General features: G+C 48.0%; 1 protein-coding gene across 14 annotated transcripts in view; it reads left to right on the plus strand.

The window, feature by feature from the left end:
* The window catches only part of Arhgef7 (Rho guanine nucleotide exchange factor (GEF7)), a 107,219-nt gene that overhangs the window by 56,526 nt on the left and 23,128 nt on the right, over positions 1-27,565 (plus strand). For 11 of the 14 annotated variants that reach the window (XM_006508844.3, XM_030243676.1, NM_001372321.1 and 8 more), the window contains 8 exons: positions 1,187-1,388; positions 6,930-7,018; positions 15,934-16,028; positions 16,247-16,342; positions 20,675-20,797; positions 24,190-24,328; positions 24,991-25,050; positions 25,725-25,871. In XM_006508844.3, coding sequence (XP_006508907.3) covers positions 1,187-1,388; positions 6,930-7,018; positions 15,934-16,028; positions 16,247-16,342; positions 20,675-20,797; positions 24,190-24,328; positions 24,991-25,050; positions 25,725-25,871 — 951 coding nt within the window. Of the gene's footprint in view, positions 1-1,186; positions 1,389-1,645; positions 1,735-6,929; positions 7,019-12,071; positions 13,060-15,933; positions 16,029-16,246; positions 16,343-20,674; positions 20,798-24,189; positions 24,329-24,990; positions 25,051-25,724; positions 25,872-27,565 lie in introns of those variants that run through there. The other 3 variants (XM_030243677.1, NM_001372325.1, XM_017312901.2) reach the window with 3 other exon arrangements.

Below are 27,565 nucleotides of genomic sequence, written 5' to 3' on the forward strand. Positions count from 1 at the left end.
GTGTGGTATCTGGTCCCTAGAGATATAGGTGTAGATTTTATGTGTTGACTCTGTTTCTGTGTGGTGGGGAGAGGCTGGTCTAGGGGTTTGTCTTTTTGGTCGCTTGATGGTAGATTTTTACTTCTCAGCCTCTCCAGAGCCTCGCCAAGCTGGGTGGAAGGAGAGATGATAAACACACACACACACACACACACACACACACACACACAAGCTTGCTCTTCTCTGTTCAGAGGCCTGGAAGTGCTGTCTCTGAGCACCATCCAGGATGTGAGGTGCTGTTTTTCTGTTACTCTTTCCGGAAAAAATGCTTTTTAAAATCTTAAAAGGAGGGATCTTTGTACTGAAGGGCATGTTGCTTGGTGTAAGTTTGTGGAACTCTTTTGGAGATCAGTTTAGAAATATCTGTTAAAGTTTAAATGTTTTTATGAATGTCCCAGTACTAGAATTTAACATACTTTTTTATATTTGCAATGAAAAGTGGATATATGAATATTTTTAAGGCAGCCTTTTATGAGATATGAGAAACACTGTGGGGTATATAGACAAACATTGGGAATAACCTAAAAATTAGTGACTCAAGTGTACATTGTGGCTTTATGTAGTTGGAAGTATGTCCACATGTATAGAGATTAATTTTCAAGGTAGAGATAGGCACAGTGATGGGGGAGGGGAGGGAGGAGGGAGTGAGGGAGAGAACGTGCAAGCTCGAGCATACAGGAGCGAGAGCAAGGAAGCCTGCCTGCCTGCCTGCCTGGCTGCCTGTCTGCCTGGCTGGCTGCCTGCCTGCTTGCCTGCCTGTTTGCCTGCCTCCCTGCCTGCCTGCAGGAGTGGGAGTGCAGAGTCCCTTCCCTCCTGGGTTGCAGTCTGACTGGTCAAGGTGCACAAGGAGATCAGGAGCTTTAAGCTTCTTAAAGACACTTTCTACTGTTTGTTTATTTTTGAAGCAGGGTCTTGCTTTGTAGCACTGGCTGGCCTGGAACTCAGATCCACGTACCTCTCTGTCTCTGCTCCGCCTCGTGCTGGGAGTAAAGGCGTACACCACCATGCCTGGTGCTTTCCTGCTGTTGGAGTTTGGAGCATTTATACAAATGTGTTGGCCATCTTTATGACAGTGAAGTGTAACTTTTATCGGAAAGTAGACCATACTTCATGGAAATTTCTCCCACTCCTCCCACCTGTCTTCTAGGACATGACTGATAACACCAACAGCCAACTGGTAGTACGAGCCAAGTTTAACTTCCAGCAGACCAATGAAGATGAACTCTCCTTCTCAAAGGGTGATGTCATCCATGTCACACGAGTGGAGGAAGGAGGCTGGTGGGAGGGCACACACAATGGCAGGACCGGCTGGTTCCCCAGCAACTACGTTCGAGAGATCAAGCCAAGTGGTGAGTGGCTAAACCTGACTTTGGGAGAAGCCTAAGGATGTGACTATTCTAGTCTTGAGTGCCTGTTCTCCATTAAGTGCAGAGAAAGCGTCTGGTCTTCAGTGGAGTGAACTTCATCTTCCCCTGTACCTTGGGATGCTGGATAAAGGCCCCATAATTATAAACTGGCTTTGTATCAGATCATGACATTTCCCAGTTGTTTTCCTAAGAAAAACCTCTTAGGTCTGTTAATTGTTGTCTCTTGCTTTTTGAGACAGAGTCTATGGACATGATGTCCAGGTAATCTTGGAACTCCCGAGCTCAAGTGATTCTCCTGCCTCAGCCTTTTGACTCACCAGGTTCACAGGTGTGTGCTCCTGTAGCCGCCACTTGCTTGTTTGTGTTGTCACCAGTCTGTGTTGTCACCAGTCTGCGTTATGTTAAAACTGGTGCTTTCCAATGGCCTGGGCCAGGCTGTGTTTTATTACTGTCATTGATAGATTTCTTCAACCAGTTAGTCACAGGCAGCTAATTTCTGCCATTTTTTTCTATGAAAATATGTTGATTTTCCTGTTTCCTGTTATTGACACTTTGTTCATGACAAATCTTTCAGGGGTGAGTAGCAGCTTTCAGTCCATTTTCATTGCCACTTAGCTGTGATTTGTGTCTTGGAATCGAAAGCTCTGTGTCTGGGGAGAATGGTTTAATGCATCCTTGTCATCAGTGCCAGGCTGATGGAGCTCAGCGACTCGGCAGCAGTATTGAGTTTCGTTGTTCATGAGACTCGGTACTGTCCTTCCTGATGCGGGCATCCCTTGGTTATTCTCTTGTATGGATCACTGCTTGTGTCAAGAGCAAGCCTGGGAGCCGGCGTGGTGGCGCACGCCTTTAATCCCAGCACTCGGGAGGCAGAGGCAGGCGGATTTCTGAGTTCGAGGCCAGCCTGGTCTACAGAGTGAGTTCCAGGACAGCCAGGGCCACACAGAGAAACCCTGTCTCGAAAAAAAACCAAAAAAAAAAAAGACAAAAAAAAAAAAAAAGACAAAAAAAAAAAGCAAGCCTGGGGAAAATGGCTACTCATTTTCAAGGGGTGTACCACACGTCTGCGCGTGCACGCGCGCGCGCATGTGTGTGTGTGTGTGTGTGTGTGTGTGTGTGATCTTGCTTTCTTGTTGCACTTGGTTAAGATTTTCTTGTTTAAATACAAAACAAGTAAAAAGATGTCATAGGCAGGGCTTTTGTGGGAGAGTCCCTCATGCTGTAAGCAGGGTGCCTTGGGCGTAGAGACCTGCTCAGGGGAGGTAGTTGTTCAGTCTGGTTTGTCTAAGTCATGCGGCTGTATCTGTGGTCTCTGGCGTGAATTGCTGTAGTAGGAGTGTCTTGTGACATTTTTACTTCTCAGATACTTCTCCTTGCAGAATTTTTAGTTCGCCTAGTATAAGAAATGCTACTAGGTGAGCATGGCAGTCCCAGCGTCCTCTTCATATGACTTCTGGAAATATTTCAAAGATATAGAAATTTAATGCTGTCTCTTGGCAGCATGCATAGAGTGTGCCTTGCATGTGGGGTTGCTGTTGTACTTTGTGTGTGGAGTGTGGGGAAAGAGGAAGCTTCAGGAAGGGCCAGTGTTGTGTGTGTGTAAGTGCCAAGTCCTTCACGCCACCCTCCTTACACTTACACCTTATTTATGAGTTTGTGTCTCTGTGCCAGTTTAAAATGTACCCAGGCTACCCTGGTGTCAAAGATGTATAATGGGGACTGGGGATGAGCTCAGTGCTGGAGCACGTACCTAACTTGTATGTGGGTTTGATCCACAGCACACCCCTCTTCAGGAATACTGTTCTCAGCGAGGCAAGTTGAATTCATAGTTTTTGTGTCAAATTGAGACCTACAGCCCCCACCCCCGTAAATACAAGAAATACCGCAATTTTGCATATTAGTGTTATGCTGGATGCCCTCTGCTTGACAATGAGACAGGAGAGTAGCCTCTTTTGGGAATAGCTCCTACTTACAGAATTCTCTTAATATGAGTTGATTGTAAAAAAAAAGTTAAGCCAGTCAGATTCTAAATATTGGTAGTTCAGGCAGATTGGTGTAAAAACACACTATTAAAAAAAAATTCAACAATGTCTTTGTAGCCAGCAGTTGAGTCCTAGAGTTAGATAGTTACATTTTAGTATTGTATTTTCCAGTAGTTTATTTGGTGTTGTAATCGTGGGATTGGATTCCGTTTATAATTTATAGTTGGTGCTTAGTGTTCTGAGCAGAAAGCCGTCAGTTTGAAAGCACCCCTGACTGAAGCTCACGGTCACTCCTCACTGAACAGAAGCCCGAGTCCATTTCCCTGGCTGAAACTTTTTACTTTGCATCCCGTTTTGGTTTGATTTACAGCTTTTGTGCAAACAAAAAAGCCAAAGGCTTCTTCTGTTTTCTCCCCCCCCCCCAGCTCCCCCCCCCAGCTCCCCCCCCCAGCTCCCCCCCCCCCCAGCTGCCCTGCCTCTCTCAGAAAGGATGACAGTGACTGACTGTCTCCCTCGTGTGGTGAGACTTGGCCCGCGCCTGGCTTGTTTTCAGTAGTTTCTCTGTGAACACAGACCATGACCAAAAGTAACCTGGGGAGGTAAAGGACGATTGTGTTACTCATTCTAACCATAAAGGCAGGATCTCAAACAGGGAAGGAACCTGGAGGCAAGAACAGAAGCAGAGGCCACGGAGGGGAACCGCCCTTACTCAGTGGATGGAAGCAGTTTCGTTTCTTTTCTTCTTCAAAAGCTTTATTTATTTATTATATGTTAGTACACTGTAGCTGTCTTCAGACACTTTTTTTTCTCTCTGGCCCCTCTTGCTCCAGCCCAAAGATTTATTTATTTACTATATGCAAGCACACTGTAGCTGTCTTCAGACCCCCCAGAAGAGGGCGTCAGATCTCATTACGGATGGTTGTGAGCCACCATGTGATTGCTGGGAATTGAACTCAGGACCTTCAGAAGAGCAGTCAGTGCTCCTAACCGCTGAGCCATCTCTCCAGCCCCCAGGAAGCAGTTTCTTTAATGAGATTTTTTTTTCCCCTTAGCTTGTGTCAAGTTGACAAACTTTGCAGCACAGGCCTGTCCAGGAGTCTGTAAGAATCTTTAATTGGCAGACCATAATGTATGTAGTTTCTGGTGTGTACAGTGCTACAGAAGGTGCATAGTTGCTATGCAGCTTTTATGTGCACCATTTTTGGATGTGTACTGTGTATGGATTTCTATTGTATTTTATCCATACAAGCAGTGCGTGTGATTAATGCACACACATATCCCTCAGTTCAAGGGAGAAGGGAGGAGGAGACAGGAGGTTCTGGGGGCCAGTGGTACTGGGTTTACTGTTGCAGAATGAATGTGGAGGCACGAGATTCATGTGTAGTCAGCATGATTCTGTGCTGTGGCCACAGATGACCATCCTAGGGGCTGATCTGGGCTGCTGAGAACAGATGTGAATGTCAAGTGCTTAGAGGTCCTGTTTTACATGGGGTTTCATGTTACCCAGGTGCTTTAAGGGAATTACATCCATATGCCGTGTGTGCTCAGCGTCCTTCCTCGAAGTCTCTAAGCCAGTTGGTAGAAGCATCAAGGCTGCTTTTTGTGATTATTGTTATCAAAAGTTCTATTTTGCTTATTGTACTGGGTCCTCAGGAGTGATATAAACTCTTCTTTGGGCCTGTCTCTCTGTGTCCTTTCACACACACATCTGTGCTGATACTGAGTATGTGGACACTGTGTTTGGAATGAGGAATGGCTCTTGGTAGTCCTCTTGCTCTAGTTCTGCTTGCTTTTAGCAGAGCTCTGAGGTTGGCTGCAGTCTCTCTGGTCGTGGGGGCTCCATGGACATGGCTCATGGCCTTTGAGAGCTGATGGTAGGATGTGTTAGTACACAGGGTCATAGACTTCCTATCCATCCTGTGCTTTGTAGCAGTCCTCAGAGGGAGTAGGAGGATAGCCCACCCACTCTTTCTGGTTCTTGTTCATTTACATTGTAGCCTGAAACTTCATTGTGAAAAACTTTCTCTTGGTTCTTGTAGTAAATACTGAATTTTATTGACTAGGTGATGCCTTCTGAGGTTTAAATAAAAGAAGAGAGAAGAGACTTTAGAAATTCTACGCTTTGCTGTTAGATTGTAAGCTCCTATGCTGGCCATGAGCTTACAGGTGTGCTTTCTCCAAGGGTTGGGGATCAGTGGTCACTCTTGACCACATCCTTGCCCAAACTCTAGATTTTCCAGGCTTAAATCACCACTACCATGGATACAAAGCGTCTCTCTCACAGCTTAGACTCCCACTACCCTGCTGAGTCTGCCTGTGCAAAGGATGGGGCTCAGCCAGAAGCACTGGGCTCCTCTGTTTACTTACACTTAGGAAAAGAGAGGAGTTTCTCCTGGGTGAGTCTCCATCCAGAGAGAATGCCTTCTGTTTTGTCATTTCTCTCAACTGTGTGGGAACACTTGACGGTGAGGTACTGCGTGAGCATTTAGGCAAGCAGTCCCATGGTGGGGAACTCAAGGGTAAAGCTTGGCTTTAGGACCTGTAGCCTGGAAATGTTGGGTATGGAAATAGTCTGAGAGCCTGGTGCTATGAGATGGTAGTGGGAGGAAGTGTGAGCAGAGAATAGGAGAGTCAGAGAGAGACTGGACAGGTGCCTCCTCACACTCAGAGGGATAGAATTCCTCTGCTCAGTGACCAGAATTCACACAGCAGGATTATTACAGGGAGGCAATAATCGAGTATCTGGGGTGGAAAGGTGGCAGTGTGTCTCCCATCCTGACCCACAGAGCCACTGTTAGACTGCATGTACCATCCAGCTACCCCACAGAGCCAACAACACCCCAAGATCAGTGGATCCATCCCCTTCTCTTCCCCCATTACAAACAGTGAGTGGCAGGTAGACTTCCCCATCCCAGAGAGCAAGTAGGAGACATGCACATGGAAGCCCTGCTAGATACAGACAGATGGGTGACACAGAACACTGCTGCTTCCATGCCTTCTCCCAGGAGCGTGGGGAAGCTGTGGATGGTGGCAGGTGGCAGCATCCTAAGCATGGACCACTTACAGGTGTGCTGCAGCCCAGCAGGAGTCTCTTGCTGAGCGAGTCTTTTCTCCCGTGTGTCTGCATACGTGTTGGTTGTTTAGAAGCCCATCACCTGCCACTGTTTTAGCATGTGGAGTTCCCAGAACTCTGGGTCTTGGTGTTTTGAGACCCTTATATGCCTGCTAACATTTCTCTAATTCTGCTTGTGGAACATTTTATATTTATGACCCTGTGAAGCTGTAGGTGTAGCTGAACCTTTCCTGGCACTGCCGAGTGTAATTTCTCAGATGCTTCCACGCCAGCCTGGGAGAGTGGGGTGGGTGCAAGAGTGACCTTGGGTTCCCGCGTGAGAAAGTGGACTGCTCCTCAGCGCTGTTCTAGGCCCTTCCTCCACCTCCTCTCGGGTTGGTGTTTAGGGGCGGCTTTGGCATGGACGCCTGGTGTGATTGCTACCTTGGCTTTGACCAATAAAGCGTCCTTCTACTTTTTTAATTGCAGAGAAGCCCGTGTCACCCAAATCAGGGACCTTGAAGAGCCCTCCCAAAGGGTTCGATACGACTGCCATCAACAAGAGCTATTACAACGTGGTGAGTAACCGCAGACAGCGTCTCACGTGTCCTAGAACAGGAAGGCGTGCTCTGCACACACAGGACTGCAGTCTTGTCACAGTCAGGTGCTGTGGCTATTGAGTGTTTAAAAGTAAGGCTTAAAAAGGTGAAGGGCATGACTTCAAATCCTTACATGCTTCAGGTGCCAGTGGGCCTAGTTGGAGTGGATTAGATATCCTTTACTTTTATACGTTCTGGTTGGTTTTGGTTTTTTGCTCTTGTCTTTCTTGACTGTGTCTGCATTAGTGTCCATGGAGTGAGAGGCATCACTTAGACCAGTGCTTCTCAATCTGTGAGCTGTGATTCTTTCACAGGGGTCACCTAAGACCATTGGAAAACACAGAGATTTATATTACAGTTCATAACAGTAGCAAAGTACAGTTATGAAGTAGCAACAGAATTCTGTGGTTGGATCACCACAACATGAGGAACTGGGTTAAAGGGTTGAGAATCACTGCCCTAGAGTATCTGACCAGTACATAGCTGTTATTTATTTTAAAAAAATCTTTTAGATCTTTTTTAGACCTTGGCTTGCTCTTTCTTTTTTTAATATTTATTTATTTTATTTATATGAGTACATTGTAGCTGTCTTCAGACACACCAGAAGAGGGCATCAGATCCTATTATAGACGGTTGTGAGCCACCATATGGTTGCTAGGAATTGAACTCAGGACCTTTGGAAGAGCAGTCAGTGCTCTTAATTGTAGAGCCATCTCTCCAGCCCAACCAGACAGGTGTTATTTATAATGTAGTGCCCTTGACTCTCCTGCTGTGGTTTTGCTGGCCTTCAGCTGCCTAGCTGAAACTCTGACATGTGATAAGTGCTGTCAGCTGTCAGGTCAGGTTCTTGCACCTGAAGCTTGTCCCTGTGGCATGCACTCAGCTCTTGACTGGATGTCCTGATGCTGGCAGCCTAGTTAAGGTGCTGATGGTGTGGTGCCGTGGAAGGGGTATTTGTGCTGGCTCTTATTGTCCTTGCTGCTTAGCTATGGAGTGGTTGGGAGATGAACTGCTTGCTGGCTGTCGGAGGATTGACCTGCAGTATGCTGTTGGTACTGCTAGCATTGGCCTTGCAATGTGAAGAGTTTGCAGTTAGCCTCTGAGTGCCTGCTGAAGTCCTGTAGAGGTTTCCACAGTACCAGGCAGCACATTTAGAAACAAAATGCATGGCAGATTCTGTTTGTAGGCAGGTCTCCTGGTGGTTTCTGAGGATGTTCACGAGATCCTAATCTAGTGACTGGGTCATAAGAGGCGTGCTTTTGACAAGATCTACTTTGTCTGAGCTTGGTGTATCCTGACAGTGAAACTACTGGCTCCACGCATAGCATGATGATGACAGGCATCTTTCCCATGAGGATCCAGGAAGGACTTGGATGCCCTACTCCAAGACCCTTACCAGTTTAGGATGTGTCCTCACTCGTCACTGGAGTCTGCTCACTTAGCAGCTTCCATTCTGAGCACATTGTGTTGCTAACTAACTGATGTCTAGTGTGGAAAGAATGCAGTGTGGCTTTCCCTTGACATACTTATGCAGACTGAGTGATAGGGTGCAGTCAGTAGTTGTAATCTACCCGTGTCCGAAACAGACACATTGGAAGCTGGGAGACACTCCTGTGCTTTCTCCTATGTTCCTGAGTGACATTGGGCTTTTCCTCTGCTCCCTGCAGCCTCTTGAGTGCTGGGCCACAGAAGACAGAGAGGCTACTGCAGACACTGCCAGTCCAGGTCTTGCTTCATCTGATCTTTTGCCTTTCACTTTGGTCAAGATTTCTTTTATATCCCACATCTCTAGTTACTTTTCTGTTTCTTTGAAAAGATACTATGACCAAGGCAACTTACAAAAGGAACTCTTTACTGGGTTCTCAGTTCCAGAGGGCTACAGTCTGTGATTATCATGGTGAGGAGCATGGGGCCAGGCAGGCAGGCACTGGAGCAGCAGCTGAGTGCTTACCCCTGATCCTCAAGAAGGAAGGAGGGAGCTCAGAGCTAAACAAAGAATTCTCACATGAGGAATACCAAATGGCTGAGAAACACCTGAAAAAATGTTCAACACCTGAAAAAATGTTCAGCATCCTTAATCATTAGGGAAATGCAAATCAAAACAACCCTGAGATTCCATCTCACACCAGTCAGAATGGCTAAGATCAAAAATTCAGGTGACAGCAGGTGCTGGCGAGGATGTGGAGAAAGAGGAACACTCTTCCATTGTTGGTGGGATTGTAAGCTTGTACAACCACTCTGGAAATCAGTCTGGCAGTTCCTCAGAAAATTGGACATGGTACTACCGGAGGATCCCGCAATACCTCTCCTGGGCATATATCAAGATGTTCCAACCAGTAAGAAGGACACATGCTCCACTATGTTCATAGCAGCCTTATTATAATAGCCAGAAGCTGGAAAGAACCCAGATGCCCCTCAACAGAGGAATGGATACAGAAAATGTGGTACATTTACACAATGGAGTACTACTCAGCTATTAAAAAGAATGAATTTATGAAATTCCTAGGCAAATGGTTGGACCTGGAGGGCATTATCCTGAGTGAGGTAACCCAATCACAAAAGAACTCAAATGATATGTACTCACTGATAAGTGGATATTAGCCCAGAAACTTAGAATACCCAAGATATAATTTACAATTTGCAAAACACATGAAACTCAAGAAGAACGAAGACCAAAGTGTGGACACTTAGCCCCTTCTTAGAATTGGGAACAAAACACCCATGGAAGGAGTTACAGAGACAAAGTTTGGAGCTGAGACAAAAGGATGGACCATCTAGAGACTGCCATATCCAGGGATCCATCCCATAATCAACCTCCAAACGCTGACACCATTGCATACACTAGCAAGATTGTGTGGATAGGACCCTGATATAGCTGTCTCTAGTGAGACTACGCCGGGGCCTAGCAAACACAGAAGTGGATGCTCACAGTCAGCTATTGGATGGGTCACACGGCCCCCAATGGAGGAGCTAGAGAAAGTACCCAAGGAGCTAAAGGGAACTGCAACCCTATCGGAGGAACAACATTATGAACTAACCAGTACCCCGGAGCTCTTGACTCTAGCTGCATATGCATCAAAAGATGGCCTAGTCGGCCATCACTGCAAAGAGAGACCCATTGGACTTGCAAACTTTATATGCCCCAGTACAGGGGAACGCCAGGGCCAAAAAGTGGGAGTGGGTGGGTAGGGGAGTAGGGGGGAGGGTATGGGGGACCTTTGGGATAGCATTGGAAATGTAAATGAGGAAAATACCTAATTAAAAAAAAAAAGGAAGGAGGGAGAGAGGGGAAGAGGAGGAATGAGAGGAGGAGAGGGGGGAAAATGGGGGAGGAGGAAGCTCATACTAACTGGCATGGCCTTTTGGAACCTTAAAGCCTGCTTGTCCCCAGTAATTCACCTTCTTCAACAAGGCTATCCCTCCTAACCCTTACTGGGGACTGAGCATTCAGAGACAGTGAAGGGCAATGCTCATCCTATGGCTTTGGGTGTCTGACAGGTGAGCTTTAAGAGACCTGCAGCAGGAGGTCCTGGCTCTCCTGGGAGTGCCTCACTTCTTGTGCCCTAGCTACAGTTTCTGGGCAAGTTGGACACCTGCCAGCTCCTGCAACACATTTTCTCCCTGCTGTTTCTGTGTAATTGCTTGTGCTATGTGGGCCAGGATGACACAGGCTGCAGTTTCAGGTGGCATCAGGAGCCCAGCATGGTGAGTGAGGGAGTAAGTGACTTAACCTAACCCCAGGGAATGCCAGAGACCTCCTGACTTTAAAAGTCCCTCAAAGAGAAGCCTCGAGTGATAGTGTTGGTGGTGGGGTGTGTTAGGTGATGGGTAGGCAGCTTTTCCTACTACCTAACTCAGAATTGTCATAACCAGGAAGGTTCCTTGTATAAAAGAAGGAAGCAGGGAGGCTGGGTGTCTAGCTATGGACAGTAAGCTGCTTAGCCGGGTTGGAGTGCAGCTGTGCCTGAGTCTACATAACTAGTGCCTGACTGAACAGTGCAGAGGAGGTGTGGGTGTGAGTGTGGGCAGCTGTGTCCCTGAACACTACTCTTTTGACATGAATTCTTTAGACCCACTTTTGTCTGGTAAATCTTTTTTTAAAATGTTATTTTCCTTATTTAAAAATTTTTTATTTATTTTTATTTTATGTGCATTGTTTTTTTGTTTTTTTGCCTGCATATATGTCTGCGTGAGGGTGTTGGATTTCCTTGAACCAGAGTTACAGACAATTGTAATGGGTGCTGGAAATTGAACCCAGGTCCTCTAGAAGGGCAGCCAGTGCTATAATCTCTGAGCTGTGTCTCTCAGCCCTTTATCTGGTCAAACTTTAACATTTGGAAGAAATATCTCTCCCAAACCTAGTAGAGTCCTGAGTTAGGAATACTGTAGTAAACCTATTTGCTTTAAAAGGTAGATATTAAAGCACACTTGTCTGTCAGTTAAGTAGGTTCTAGGTGTCAGGAGGTTATTAAAGGCAAGTGTAAATCAAGATATTGTCTCAGTTTCTTTTCCTGTTCTTGTGGTAAAGTGCCTGACAAGAGCATCTTAAGGAAGGGCTTATTTTGGGTCACAGTGTCAGGTTCCAGCCCATCACGGTGGGGAAGTGAGAAAGCAGAGGTAGAAGCAACTAGCCATGCTGAGGTCTCCATCGGGAGGGAGAGTAATGAATGCCTGTGCTTATCTCATCTTTCCTCATAGACAGCCTAGGATCACAGCTCAGGGAATGGTACCACCCAGAGTGGGCAGGTCTTCCCACTTCCTTAGCCCAGTCATGATAATGACCCTTTGTCAAGCCCAGAAGTTCATCATCCAGGATAACAATTGAGAGTAGCCCTCACACAGCTCAATCAGTAATGTTAGAGTGGGTCCCTGCTGTCCCTAGAGGTACAGAGCCAGTAGGAGCCTTTACAGCTGCTTATTTCACCACCACTTTCTTGCTCCCAGAGCACACAGACTGCTTGTCAGACACTAAATTGTGCCGAGTCCAGCTTAGCAATTCACATTTTGAAAATTCAGATAGACTGGACTGGCGGTGTAGATATTAAAGCACACTTGTCGGCCAGTTATGTAAGCTCTAGTTGTTAAGAGGTTATGAAAGGCAAGAAAAGGTCCCTGAGTTTGGATCTCCAACATCCATGTGGAAGCCAGGTGAGCGCCAGGGAGATGAGGCAGTTGCTCCCAGAGCTCACTAATGAGGTAGTCTCCCTGGCTGAATCCGTGCGTTCCAGGTTCCTTCTCAGTCTCAGAAAACTAAAGTAGAAAGTGATTGAGGAAGACTCACATATGTGCACACATGCACACCCACACAAACACACAAAAGACTGAACTCTATGGAGGTGTGTGGTAGGGGTGGTTGGCAGAATCGAGACTGGGACAGGATAAATGTGCCATTTCACTTGCCCTTGTAAACCAGGCTTGTATTGCGAACATTAAGGTTTAGTTGGAGAGATCTTAAGGCAGTGACCTAATGCCTTGTGTTCTTGTATGTTAGTCAGTTATTTTATAGATGTTTTTTACTTTTTTACAGTGCTGAGGATGGAGCCCAGGGCCTCACAAAGACTAGGGAGGCCGTCTGTCACTGAGCTGCACCTCCAGCTCTGTAGATTAGTTACTTTTAAGGGACACACAGGACATCTCAAGTCTGAGATGCCAGTGTTCCTTTAACTGCCTCCCATGAAGCCAGCGCCTGTGTCTGCACAGTGTGGGAGTTGGCTTGTTTCAAGGCAGAAGGTCTTAGGGACGTTTGTGTGGCTGCCGAGGGTGTCCGCCCTCCTGGGTGGCACTGTTGTATGACTGGACAGCGCTGTGTCTCGTGACTCAGAGCCAGCCATGCCGCCTGAGACTTTTTCTTTGGCTTTCTTCAGCACTGTGGGTCACAAAGTCTGCATCTCTCTGAGAACAGCTATGTTCTGGGTTCCCAGGCATAGTGTGATGGAGCTGTGTCCACTGGGGTGAGGTCCATGGGGTCCTGCAGCAGCCAGCATGTACCTGAGGCGCAGAGAGGAGGAGAGGTGAGGCTAGTGACTGGCAGACTCAGGCCAGGTAGGGTGATGAGGCCACCTAGGTCAGCAAGCACTTAAGCCCCCTGGGTGAGGGTTGGTGGCACTGTTGTAGGCAGGTGAGTGGGTATGTGGCTCTGTGTTCCTGTGCAGACACCAGTGTATCTTGCCTGTCTTCTGGGGAGTGTGGAAGACTCAATAGGTATCTGCAAGTAGTATGTGGTACTGGTCAGTAGTTGGAGTGAGCAGCGTGGTGAGCTTGTTTCTGTGGGGCCGTGGGTAGCTTTGTGGCATTCCCTTGGGAGGCCTTGGTGTGCATCTGCACAGCTGTGTTCGGACTCTGACTGAGGAAGGCACAGTGTCCTGGGGTCTCTGCACCAGGACTCTAGCAGGGTTCTTCGTTTGCTCATCACCTTGAGAGTATGTTAGGTTCTGAGGGTGGGTCCTGCTCACGTCCCCAGCTGTCCCTCCTCCCTGAGCTGCAGCATTGGCCTAGAGCTTCCCACGCATCCTGGGACGATCCTTTTCTCTTCAGACCCGAGGCTGCTGCTTACTGCCTTCTTGTTCTGTCGATTTTAGAGAACGGTGTCTGGTTTACGTGGCTGTCTCCTGAGCGGTGTCTGTAGTCAGTGTGCTTCTGTCACCAGGCCTTCGGCACTTGGGTTCAGTGAGTGTGTCATAGCAGGACATTGTCAATTTGGGTGCACCATCTAGATTTCCCCACAAAGGAATGAACTGCCTGCATAGTCCCTCCCCCTCCTGGCTGTCTCCCAGCTGTCTCCATGAATAAGTCCATTCAGGAGGAAGCTAGAGTTAGGCATCCACGGAGACAGAGCCTGTGGTGTCTCATCTTGGGGTTGAGTGTGTAAGCTGCTTGTGACTCTTCATCTACTTAGGGCTCCTTAGAATCTAGAGACAACACTGAACTGAAGAAGAGTCAGATGGTGCGTGTGAAGTTCAGCTCAAGTGTTTAAACTCAGTCAGATACACCAGAAGTCATGGTCACACAGTGAAGTGTCACCCTGACCACCCCTTGCAGTCTGTGATGAGTTACTGGGCGTGTGTGGGCTTTGTGAGGCAGTGAGTCCATACATGCAGGAAGTGCTCAGAATGTGCGCACTGTGTGACCAGTTAAAACAGCCCTGGCTGTCCAGAGGGTGGGCTGGGAAGGGCTGGGAAGGGACTTCCCTCTCTGGTGGTGGTGGTGGGGGGCCCTGTATGTAGATCTCTGATTTCCACCCTGTAGGCCTGGAGCTGCCCTATGGGGCCAGTGACAGAGGGACCCACTGTCACTTTTCGGCTTTACAGTTCACCAAGTGTTGAACATGGAAGGAGCTAACTGCTTTGCAAAGGAAACTGTGTGTGTATGTACGGAGTCCTGTGTCTTAATTTCATTGACTTGGGCTACCAGGGACTATGTTCTAGTTCTTGCTCTGCCCTGTTCCCACCTCTCTACCCGTGCCCCCCCCCCAGCCTCCCCCCCCCTTGTTTATTTGGAAACAGCATATGCTATTTGCCCATTGCTACTCATGCTGGCTTTGAACTTGCGTCTGAAGTAGGGCAACCCTTAAATTGGTAATTATCCTATCTCAGCCTTCTAAATGCCTGAAATGACAGGTGTGCGCAGCAGGCCAAAATAAAGGACATGTTTTCCAGGGATTTAAGGCTACTGTGCCCTTGGTTAGTTACTAGGTGCCAGGACAGGTGTCTGTTGTTTGGATGTCAGCGCTTGTGGCTCTTGGCTTAGGAAATCCATACCTGCTGTCCTGCTTGGTCAGGTGCCTATGGTGTTGGCAGTTTCTTGTGGGAAGCATTTAAGTTCATCTGTTTGGAAAAGTGTTTGTCTGGAAATTTTAGGAGTTCAGTAGTTTTTGCTAAATTTGTTATACTAACATATGCTATTTGTAACTTTTTAAATTTTAGAGTTAGTTTATACTTACACTGCGATCCTTGAGAACAATAAATGTCTAAAGACTTTGTTTTCCTAGGCCTTTCTTTTATCTTCAGTGCATGTTTTGTGGGGGGGGATCCAGGCATCACACTGTCTGATCAAAGTCTCTGTTTCCCACATGTTTAGCTCAGGTTTTAGATCCAGTCAGGATAAAGCTCATGTACTAAGTTGGGATATGTCTTACATGCAGGCTAAGTCCATTACCTCAGTGCCTGAAACGAGAACTTTGTGGGATTCTGGAATTTGGGAAATATTTGCATAGATTTCACTGGTTTGAATATCCCTAAACTCAAACTCTGAAATGGCCCAAAGTGTAAACCCACAGCATCATGGTAGTGCTCAAAACGTTTAATAGTCTCGATCACTTTGAGTCTGGGCTGTTTTGCTTCGGGATGCTCAGCTGCATACAAGAACGCGTGGGTTTTATCTAGTTCAGTGAGCTTCAGCAAGTGTGCTGACCCGGGTAGCCTTGTACCCAAATTAGAATTCAGAGCCAGTCTGTCCCCTACCCTCCTCTCCTGGTCATTGTAGGTTAGTTTTCTGCTCCTAGACTAGCTGGATGAGTTGTGTGTGTGGTACTTGCTGGTGGCTTGTTCTGCACCATACAGCATTTTAAGAGTCACATCTGCCCATAGATGCTTTTGAGAGTGTCTACAGTCTGTCCTTTGTAATTTAAGTAGACCTGGCCTGGCTTGTCCAAGGATGGACTTTGGCACTTTGACAAAATCTAGGTATGCCTGTTGTCAGTAAGACAAAGTCAGACCTCTGGCCTTCATAATTCATCAACTAGGGTTAGCAGTTAATAACCACAAAAGAATAATGCCAGTAAGTGTGTTAGTATTGCATGTCAGCAACAAAGAGACTGGCTCAATGGGTTGGACTTGCTGGAGCTCATAACCTGTCAGATGCCTCTTGCCATGTGAGTGACGGCCATGTCTCACCAGGTGCTACAGAACATCCTGGAAACAGAGCATGAGTATTCCAAGGAGCTGCAGTCTGTGCTGTCCACCTACCTGCGGCCACTGCAGACCAGTGACAAGTAAGTTGGCCAGAACATGCGTGCGTTGACTGCCTGCTGGCTGGTCCCCCTGTCTGTGTTTGCAGAGGAGGGAGGAGGGTGAGGTGGTGGGTGGAGGTCAGAGTGCCCGCTTGCTGCGGGCACAGCATCGTGTTCATCAGACTAGGGCCCTTAATAACACTTTGTGGGAGGAAGTCAGACCACTGACAGTCTTCTACTTTGGTTTTTCTTGGCCTTAGGTTGAGTTCAGCAAACACTTCATATTTAATGGGAAATCTAGAGGAAATATCTTCCTTCCAGCAAGTGCTTGTACAGTCCCTAGAAGAATGCACGAAGTAAGTAAACCAGCTGAAGCGCTTACAGATGCAAGTGCGTTTAGTTGCTATCAAAAGCACCAAGTCCAGCCGGGCGTGGTGCCGCACGCCTATAATCCCAGCACTCGGGAGGCAGGGGCAGGTGGATTTCTGAGTTCGAGGCCAGCCTGGTCTACAAAGTGAGTTCCAGGACAGCCAGGGCTATACAGAGAAACCCTGTCTCGAAAAACCAAAAAAAAAAAAAAAAAAAAAAAGGCATGAAGTTTAACATAATTTTAGAATTAACAGTTCTGAAGATATAAAAAAGCTAGTTTTTTTTTTTTTTTTTTTTCTTTAAGTAGTTTTGTAGTAGAAGCTGTGAATTAGGCTGGCTGGGTTTTATGACATGGTTTTTAGCCTGGGAAAGACTTCAGGAGAGTGAGAGTTTAAGCTGATGAAGGAGGGCACAGCAGGCTTAACTGTTTACATGCCGTGTGCTGTGGAGGGTAGTTTTTTTCCAGTGTTTTCTTCTAGTTTTGTGTTACTCTGGCCTGCAAATAACCATGTCTGGGTAGCATGGCTTGGGCTTGTAGAAGTAAGCACAGGGTTACTTTTCATATATGCTCTTTATTTACTGAGTTCCTAACATGTGCCAGGCAGTAATCTCAATGTTTATTCATTAACTCCTTTAAATGGCCTATGGAGGGAGGTGGGGGTTAAGATACAAAGAGTAGTGGACTAGAATGTGGCCGGGCTCACTCCCGCAGTGGGAAGTACCCATCGGTTCTGAGATGACCCCCACGCCCCCACCCTGCTCCCCCAGATTCTCCAGAGCTGCTTCTCCCTTGCTTTTGGTGGTTGAGTGTTCTCAGAATGTGTTTGGCCGTCAGCTTTCCTCTCACATACTGTTTCAGTTGACAGGATTCCTTTCTTACGATTCACTGCATTCCTGCTAGATGGCATAAAGAGTTTTCCCCATTCAATACCAGCGACACTGCTGTGGGAATGTTAACCGTGGCTTATTAATTTCCTTCTATAATAAAATGAATTCTGGGGCCAGAGAGATGGCTAGGTGGGTAGAGCTGCTTGTCTCCAAGTCAGAGGACTTGACTTCTGTCCCCAGGACCTTCCTATATAAGAGATCTCTGAACAAGAGACTTCTGATCTCTCCACAGGGGCTGTGGTGTGTGCACAGACATGTATGTGTACACAAGTGTAAAAACATTTTTTTAATAAATTTGGGCTGGCAAGATGACTCAGCGGGTAAGAGCACTAACTGCTCTTCCAGAGGTCCTGAGTTCAAATCCCAGCAACCACATGGTGGCTCACAACCATCTGTAATGAGATCTGACGCCCTCTTCTGGTGTGTGAGGTCAGCTACAGTGTACTTATGTATAATAATAAATAAATCTTAAAAAAATAAACTCTGAGAATCTTCATTGTGTCTTAAAAGGTTTCAAATAAGGTGTACAGAAGTTTAGAATTTTCTTGTATTTTATTATGAAAAACAAATTAACATTCTGTTAAAATAGATAATAGATCCTCACTTTGGGGACAATGGGGATGTTATTGAACTAAAATACTCAGTGTGGTAATAGTAAAAGTGTCTCGCAATAGTAAAAGCTACCCCAACACACCAGCTCTTGTTCCTTGCAGAGTACAGGCTGCTGCTGCTGCTTACCTGCATTTTGAGACAGGGGCCTGGAGTTAATAAGAGGACCTGGGTTCTATTCCCAGTACCCACATGGCAGCTCACAGGCACCTGCAACCCCAGTTCCAGGGGATCCAACTCCTAATTTTTGGCCTCCACAAGCAGCCATGAGTTACACAGGCATATATGCCAGCAGAACACCCATACATAAAAAATTATAAAAAGAAAAAACAGAGACAAGATCTTGATAAGGCTCCAGGCTTGAGCTGAGTCTCTCAGTAGTCCAGGCTGCCTCTACTCCTGCTCCTCCTGCCAGTGTCCTTTGTGAGTGGGATCATAGTGTAACCTGCAGCAGCAGGTTTCAGAGAAGTCAGGATGCTGCTGAGATTTGGGGCAAGGCCCCAAGCCCAGCTTTGAGGTGCTTTTGTCTTGAGGCAGCGTCAAGTTTGCTGTCGGCTGGGCCTGGAGTGTGGCCTAAGGCAGAGAGACAGTAGACACAGTCCTGGAAGAGACACAGTGGGGTCTGGGGTTGGAGTTTCAGAGCCACCCTCCCCCAGTCTGTTGAGTTGAGTTGAGTCTGCTCTCTCAGACCCTGGTAGGTGGCTGTGGTTCACGCTCCTGCAGTCTCCTAGTCCTGGTCTCACTTACGAAGTCATAGTGAAGCGCAGGCGACTGCTGGCCTGGGAGTGCCTCCTGTGCTACCTCTGCCTGCAGGCTGGTGTCACCTCTGCTCCCAGACACTGTCTGCGGGAAGTCTCTCTTGGACAGGAGCTTCCCACCTGTTTCTCTTTTCTCCTTGTCTTTCTCTTGTCAGGCAGGTGTCTGGCCGTCGAGTGAGTCAGTTGAAGGCAGAGAGCCTCTCAGCCCTCTGTGAAGCTTCGGGTGGCTGTTGCTAGGCTCCAACGTGAGATGCTGTGTTGTCTGGGTTAGGGCTTACCAGTGAAGTGTGGGAACCACTTCCTGCACGGACACTCACATCTGTGTGCCTTGGCCGTTCTGCCCAGTCCTATGGTTATTTCTTTGATTTGCCTGTGCTTGTGTCTTTTCCATTTTGGAACTTTGGTGTGGTGCACAGCAGTATGTCCCTTGGTCATGTCCTCTGCTTTCTTTTCTGGTTCCTAGGACTCCATTCTCCCACTGTCCAATTCTTGTCACTGCTTTGTGTTGTGTTTATTTGCATTGCAGGGGATTGTTGTCAGAGCCTTAAGTGTGCCTAGTACACACTCCGCCAATGTCCTGATCCCAGCCCTGGGTCACACAAATGCTCCGTGCAAGTCCTCAGTTGTCTCAGGTTTAAGATACAGTATCCCTGTGCCTTTTCTCAGGAGCAAATTATATTTGATGCTTTCTGAACATAGCCTAGTCTGCCTTCTTTTTAGCTCCATGTCATTTTGTTAGTTTTTGCTCGCTCCTTCCTTCCTTCCTCCCTTCCTCCCTTCCTCCCCCCCCCCCCCCCCCGCGCGCCTTCTTTCTTTTTGTGAAAGTCTTTGTCATTCTTCCTTGCCTACTGTCTTAGTTAGGGTTACCGTTGCTGTGATGAAACACTGTGGTCAGAAGCATCTTGGGAAGGAGAGAGGGTTTATTTGGCTTGCATGTCCTGATTCACAGTCCATTGAGCAAAGCCAAGACAGGAATTCAAACCAGGTGGGAACCTGGAGGCAGGAGTTGATGCAGAGGCCATGGAGGGTGCTGCTTGCTGGCTTGTGCATCCTGCTTTTTATAGAACCCTATAGAACCCAGGACCACCAGCCCAGGGGTGAGATCACTCACACCAGATCACTAATTGAGAAAGTGCCCTACAGGCCACTCTATAGCCCAGCCCTAAAGAGGATTTTGTCAGGAGTGAGGTTCTCTCCTCCCAGATGTCTCTAACTTGTGTTAAGCTGACCTACAACCGGCCAGCACAGCTGCTTAGAGTGGAGATCGCATCCCGCAGATGCTCTGCCGGCATTGATGAAGAGTTCTGGTATCAGCAGCTTTGGTCCTATTTTCTCTGGGTCAGAGTCCCCAGAGGACAGGGCATCCTCTTTGCTCTCAGTGTGCTAGGAATCTGGTGGACGTGCACTATTGGGGCACAGCAAGGTGGGGCGACCTCAGCCCATCTGTAGCATGGTGTCCTATCCCAGGCCTACACTTGTAGGGGATAGGCAGAGCACCTTAGGCTCCCAGTGACCCCGGAATGTGACCTGACCCCACTGTGTCCAACTGACTGGCATGCCAAGCCTCACCACTGCCCTCTACTCTGCAGCTCCACAGTGGGTTCTAGTTGGCTTAAACTTTAAAATCCTGTAACCCATCGCTGCTGTCTGGAAGTGGGAAGAGCTGCCCCTTCCAGCCCCTTGACCTGCAATTGAGAGGAGTCTTTAATCTTGTGCTGCCCTCATAACTACATGTGTAGGAAGCTTCCGGAGACAGCCATGTGTGTTAGCTTCCTCCTAGTCATGTTTGGTACCTTCAGTTAGACAGCCATGTTTGGTATCTTCTAACTTTGTGTACAGCATTTGAGGCTTCAGGACATATTTTCCTCACCACACAGAGAACATGGATTTGGCTAGGTTGGTCAGTCACTGTGGCATGTCAGACCTAGCCATCTGGGCACCGTGGAAGGTTAGCCTGTCAGCCTGTAGGAGTGACAGGGTCAGAAGGGACTGTGCAGAAGAGATCACAGAGCACCTGCCACTTGCTGGGTTCTTCCTGTCTGATGGTGTCTCTCATACCCACAGGTCTCCTGAAGCCCAACAGAGAGTTGGTGGCTGCTTCCTGAGCCTGATGCCGCAGATGAGGACCCTGTACCTCGCTTACTGTGCCAACCACCCATCTGCTGTGAGCGTCCTCACAGAGCACAGGTTTGTTGCTGAGCCATCTGGGCCAGAAGGGAAGGAAGGTGGGCAGCTCTGTCCTCTAGCTAGTTCATGGAGCACGTTCAGACACAGCAAGGATAAGTTCCTCAAAATGAAAATGTTAAGAGCTGGTTCATGTGGTTGTGAAAGAAAAGGGCTCTGAGGATGAGTCTTAGGGTTTTACTGCTGTGAAGAGACACCACAGCACCACCCCTTACAAAAGAAAACCTTTAGTTGGGGCTAGGTTAGAGTTTTGGCCTATTATCATCATGGTGGGAAGCATGGTGGCATACAGACAAGTGGTCTGACCCGAGCTTCTGAAACCGCAAAGCTTAGCTCCCCTACCCTGTACACATAGATTTTCTCCAACAAGGTCACACCTCCAATAATGCTACTCTTTGAGCCTATGGGGACCATTTTCACTCAAGCCACTACAGGCTGGAAGGCTGGCTCATTGGGCAACAATCCTGCTATGCAGCATGCGAGCTTGAGTTTGGACCCAGCACCCATGTTAGAAACAAGAAGCATGGCCACGTGTAACCCCATCTCTGAGTGGCAGAGATCGGAGGATTGCCAGAGCTTGCTGACAGCTAGGCTGGCTTTAGGCTAAATGAGAGACCTTGTGTCTCAGGTTATGTCGTATAGAGAAGGATGCCCAACATTCTTTCTCTCTCTCTCTCTCTCTCTCTCTCTCTCTCTCTCTCTTACACACACACACACACACACACACACACCCCAATACAAGCAAAACAGCAGAACAAAAGAGGACTTTTGAACTTTCCTTAGTCTGAGGCCTTTCCTTGATGGAGAGCCTGGAGGAAGCTGGCAACTGCTTAGGAGGTCCCTGCATGCTTAAGGGTCCCTGCAAGCTTAGGAGGTCCCTGCAAGCTTAGGAGGTCGCTGCAAGCCTTGGAGGTCACTGCATGCCATGCCGAGGCTTCAGAGAGTGCGGCAGGCGTGAGAAGCAGTGCTTTGCAGGCGGAGTTCTCACTTGCACACTATTAGCTTGAACCTCTAGCCTGAAACAAAATCAGTGTGCAGGATTTCACATGCTTTGTATGCGCCAGCCATTTCTTCTGAGTTGGGAAGAGATTGCAGGGTTGTTTGAAATATTCCCTTATGATGTATGCTGGGAATTGAGAGCTGGCATTGTGCCAGGTGACTGAGCAAATGTCAAACAAGCTCAGGAATGGTTTCTGATGCTAAAAGAGGCACAGCATCCTTTATTAACACACCAATTTTATGACTGTTGGAAGGAACGAGGTGGTGTCGTTCATAAACAGCAGTTCAGTATTGTTCAACTCTCTTAAGGGAAAATATTCATCAGCATCAAGATACTTGTGATTGTGCTTTTTATTTAAATAAATTCAATATATTCCTAACTGAACATTTTGATGTAAAACTACTGAAACACAAGGAAATATGTTGGATGAGGCTACCTTGCCTGCCTGCCTAGAAATGGTGCGATGCCTAGAGGCTGGAGTGGCCAGTCCCTGCTCATAGGGTTGTGATCAGTAGGACCATGCATGTGCAGGTTACTGAAGGGCAGGCACAGTAAGGGGGTTCATTACTTTTTCTGACCTTGGTAAGGAAAGTGAGTGGCCCCAGGCATTTCCTGCTCCTTGGTAGACTCAGGTTTGCAAGATCACTGTATCCTCGCCTGTCACACTCCTACAATTCTGCGTGGAGACAGTAGTCTGGGACCACTGTGTAGGACGGGGGCTGGAGAGCTAGCTCCACAGTTAGAGGGGAAGTAGAAGCCACACCTTGGCACACTGTGGTCCTTCTCTCTGACTGAGATGGGGCTGGGTCAGCCTCTCCTTCTCTTTAGCATGAAGTTTACATGCAGTTACTCTTCAGATTGACTCATTGAGCTTGCAAATTAATGAAATTTTACAAAAACAGAACACAGATGCTGTGTTTATGTCTCTAAAACTCTTTAGGTATTATTGATGGAATGAAAAGGGAGCTAAAGAGCAAGTGGTATGTCCTGTTCCATCCCCTACCCAACACACACGCATGCGCACGCACGCATACACTTGAGGAGAGCGAGTCTGGTCCTACAGGGTGGAGTGGGAACAGAAATGGCAGGGTGCACAGTTCTGGGCAGAGCTTGACTTACCTCTGTGGGAAGGCAGCAGTCAAAGCAGCAGAGCTGGGGAAATGCCTGTGGAACAGTGCTGTGCACCTCTACTCTGCTATTAGCTCAGTGACTATTTGAGTCTGTCTGAAAGGCAAGCACATCTCAAAATAACTAGGGGAAGGACTCAGATGAGGTATTATGTGGGGAGTGTCTGGCTTGCCTGCTCAACGTGGCATGCACAAGTGTAGAGCGAGGGCCTTAGGACCTGCTGGGAAAGCCTGGAGCCATAAAGAGGAGCACCCTCCTGAGCCAGCAGCAGACACAGCAGGATGTGGTGCTTGTGTGCCCTTCTGAGGTCCCTGAGCTGTGACGGTTCCCCCTCAGCCTCCCACAGACCCCACCCCTCTCCTGAGGCGTAAGTTGGTGATTGGAGTCGTGAGTTCTTTGCCTGAACACTGAGATGCTAGGCTGTCAGTCTTGCTGCTTTTCTGTAGCTCTGATGCCCATTCAGCAGCCACACCATGCCTGCTCAATAGATTCTGTTTTGAAGCCTGGGCCTAGTTTTTGAGTTTCTAAGTAGTTGTTTATTCGAGTCTGAAAGCTTTGCTTTTCACAAGCTGGGTGTAGTTTATTGGTGGGAAGTTTTGCCTAGAACATGCAAGCCCTGGGTTCGGTTTTGTTCTGCATTCTTAGCTGTCAGAAGGGTTGTGCATCTGAGGTTGGATCTCCCTATGTGTATATAGTCACCAGTCAGCATTTGTAGGGGTCTACCCATGGGCACCTCTCCTTTCTGTATTGATAGTAGGCATGGCCCTAGGGGCCACTTGTTGTGTAAGAATGTATTTTCCACTGGTTTGTTACTTCTGCTTTCCTGGCACCAGAAGACACCGTGTGCAGACCCTTTTACTCTGACTCCTTCAACTTTCCTCCCGCTCCTGTGTACTGTGCGGCTCTTTATGCCCCTGCTGCTCCTGGAGAATGTAGTCAGTTCACCAGCTCTCAGACCCCCGCCTCACACAGGTCTCTGTGGCTCAGGGACAGCTTATTGCAGCTCTTACCAGCCTGTTCTCTGGAGACCTCTGAGAGTTTCTAAAGGTCTCCGTGAAGCCAGCATGCCCAGGTAAAGATGTGCCTTGCAGGGAGACTGATACTGGATACTTTTCACATGGTATGGTAACCAGCACTTCTGGGGTGTAAGGCTGTAGCCAGTGCAGTAGGCCAGTTTGTTTTAGACAAAACTGGCTGTGAAACATAGATCTGCCCTGTGCTCCTAACTGGAGTCTCTTCTCTCTTCCTCCTTGCCCCTGCTGCCCAGTGAGGACCTAGGAGAGTTCATGGAAACAAAAGGTGCCAGCAGCCCTGGGATCCTGGTGCTGACCACCGGCCTGAGCAAGCCCTTCATGCGCCTGGACAAGTACCCCACACTGCTAAAGGAGCTGGAGAGACACATGGAGGTACAGCTGCTCCCTGGTCTGAGCCATCCTTAATGTCAGGCCCCTTGTGTCCATGAAACCACCCTAGGGCTTGTCCAGAGTTTGTAACATAGTGGTTTTCAGGGAGACTTTGTTAAGGGCAGAGGTTTTCTCCTCCAGCCCTAGGAGAAAGATCTGCCTTTTTACTTTCTTGTGTGCCCATCTACCCAACAAGGGTTCCAGAAAGCTGCAGAGCGTAGTATTCAAGTAGAGTGGGGTGTCCTCTCAGTGTTTAGTTGCAGGCAGTAGGACCGAGTGCTGAGTGATAATGGAGACATCTATTGTATGTGGATTAACGGCTCGCGTTTGACCGGACTCTGGCTCTGCCTGTTCTTAGGCTAGGGTGTGCCTGTGGACCGTCTTCACAGCTGCTCAGCTCGGCTCTGCCTTCTAGGACAGCAGGGTGCTCAGATGGCTTTAAGGACTCATGAGCCATGTTCTCCTGAGGCTTTCTACCAGACAGTGCGGTTTGCTGACCCTTCTTGGCAGTTTTATACTAAATCAGTTTTCCTCAAGTCTCTTGGCACCATAATCCTTTAATAGCTAAGCAGTCCTCAAGCTGAGAAGCTAATGGCTGAGCAGTATCAAAATGTCTCCAGAGTATTTTCGATGTGAGAGTTAATCCTGTCTTTCTTTATCCAAAGGATTATCATCCTGATAGACAAGATATTCAGAAGTCTATGACGGCCTTCAAAAACCTTTCAGTAAGTGGTTAAGCTTATGATACTTTGTCTGACATTCTCAGCACAGATGCGTGGTGGTTATCACCCGCTGGAAAGATACACCGGAAACAAGTGACTTGTGACTTAAGTGCAGCTTTTATTGAGATGAAGTAAAGGACATGCATAGCAGTGTTCCAGGGCCAGGAAGTTAATTCCACTTGAGTGCACTGTAGGCAGCAGGGCCAGAGCTGAGGTGACTGGAATCCCAAAGGACACAGTGCAGTTCATGCTGCAGGTGCTGGGAACCCATTTGACTCCTGGCCCCAGGTCCAGGGCGCTTCAGTGACACCCAGGACCCAGTCCTTGTTGTGTTGTCCAGCACCCTCCCTCCTCCTCTCAGGCCTCTCTGCTGGCAGGTGCTGATGGGGCCAGAGGGAGGTGCTCTTCTGCACTGCACTGCACTGCACTGCACTGCACTGCACTGCACTGCATTGCACTGCACTGCGCATTCGCTTTACCGTCCGTTGCCTGTTCTGAGACTAACAGAACAGCCTGTAAAACTTAGGCTGCCAGAGAGGAGTATGTGTTGCTTCTGTGGCTTGGCTTACTCCTTATAGTTAAGCTGACATCCAGCCGGTACAGAGGAGTGTAGCTGTGTGAGCAGAAGCGGGGCTATGGAAGCTTGTCTCTGAGCGCTTGTGTTCTGCATCCCTCAGGCTCAGTGTCAAGAAGTTCGCAAGAGGAAGGAGCTGGAGCTGCAGATCCTGACGGAGCCCATCAGGAGCTGGGAGGGGGATGACATAAAGACCCTGGGCAGTGTCACATACATGTCCCAAGTCACCATTCAGTGTGCGGGAAGCGAGGTACGGAGGCCCGCCTTCACACCGAGGCTCTTTCCCACCCCTGGGATCTGGTACTCCAGGTCTGGAGGTATGGCATGTGCTGCTGACAGTGTGTAGGAGCCTCACGCCTGTGGCCCACTTCTGATCCTTGACAAACATGGAGAGCTTGTGGTATGGGTAGACAGTGCCCAGAAGATGGGCTGCTTGCCAGTTCCCATCCACCCAGGATCAGCTCGTTCCAGAGCCGTGTGTGTGAACTGAGAGGGTGTTCACCCAAGACTGGAAGAGGCCGCATGTGTCTCAGCGTGTCCAGGTGTCTTCTAGAGACACTGGCATGACCCTGGCTCAGGCTTCTCCTGTAAGAGTGCACTTTGGGACCTAGTGCTTCACAGCACTGGCTTGTGTGTATCCTGGTGTCTGTCTGTGGTCACTGCTTTGCTGCTGGTTTGTTAAGTGACATCCCTCTCCAGTGAATGTTAGCTTTTAATGGCAGAAGAAGAAACAGAATTTTCCCCGAGTGTCCCCACCACGTTACAGAGTGCACACTGGAAGAAACTATCCCGTTCTCCTTTTATCATACTGACCTGAAACACTCAGATCTTTCAGAGTGTGTTCCTTAATCGAATGATTGCATGTGTGGGGGTGTTTTATCTGTGTGCATGTTTTTGTACAAGGTGCATGCAGTGCCTACAGAGACCAGAAGAGGATGTCTGGGCTCCCTGGAAATGGAGTTACAGACAGTTGTGAGTTGCCATGTGAGTGCTGGCAATTAAACTAGGGTCCTCTGAAAGAGCAGCCAGTACTCTTAAACCACAGAGCCATTCCAGCCCCTTAATAAGTGATTTATAAGTTTTTTGTTAGATAACTGTACAACATTTCCCAAAGTGCCAAGTCTCTGTAACAATAGTCGGTGTCACTCCAGAGAGAGTTAGAGCTGTCATTCCCTCTAAAGGGATCTGCCGGCACTCACACCTGTGTGCCTCCAGGAGAAGGTGGCAGGAGGTCTCAGCGTCTCCGTAGAATAGACACCTTCCCTATCCCTGCTAGCCTTTCAGTAGATGTGGTGGCGTGAGGAACGTGCTTGGGAAAGCTGTTCACTTACCCACATCTGAAGGCAGTGGCTCATGCTGGAGGACTCACGCCTGTCTGTCTGTCCTTCAGAATCTCTGGGCTCCTGTCTCTTAGGTGTGTGTTGGCTTTTGTTACTTTGAAGCAAATGATTTTTAGTGTACAAGAAATATTTTTATGTAGCTGAAGAGGTTTGTCAGGTAGATGAGAGCAACATTGACTTAACAGTTTGTCCTACTTTCTTGTAGCTTGAAGAATCCACCGGTCCTCAGGCCTCAGTAGCAGTTTCTAAGTTCTTTTTTCTGGGCCACGCGCAGACAGTTACCAAGTAATATTCAAAGATACTCCATACAAGGATGGAGAGGGCTCAGTGGTTATGAACAGTGGATGTTCTTCCCAAGGACCTGGGCTTGATTATCAGCACACACATGGCAGCTCACAACCATTTGTAACTCTAGTTCCAGGGGGTCCCACACCTTCTTGTGGTGTTTGGGCTCTGTTCACATGCAGGAAGACATCACACATATAAGCAATACAAAGAAATATATCCTGACCTTTTACTTTTTCTTTTCTTTCCCCTTTCTCCTTTCCCCCTTCCTCTCCCTCCTTCTCCCTTTCCCCTTTCCCCTTTCCTTTCCTTTCCTTTC

Source organism: Mus musculus, chromosome 8 (assembly GCF_000001635.26).
Source record: "Mus musculus strain C57BL/6J chromosome 8, GRCm38.p6 C57BL/6J".
Lineage (NCBI taxonomy): Eukaryota > Metazoa > Chordata > Mammalia > Rodentia > Muridae > Mus > Mus musculus.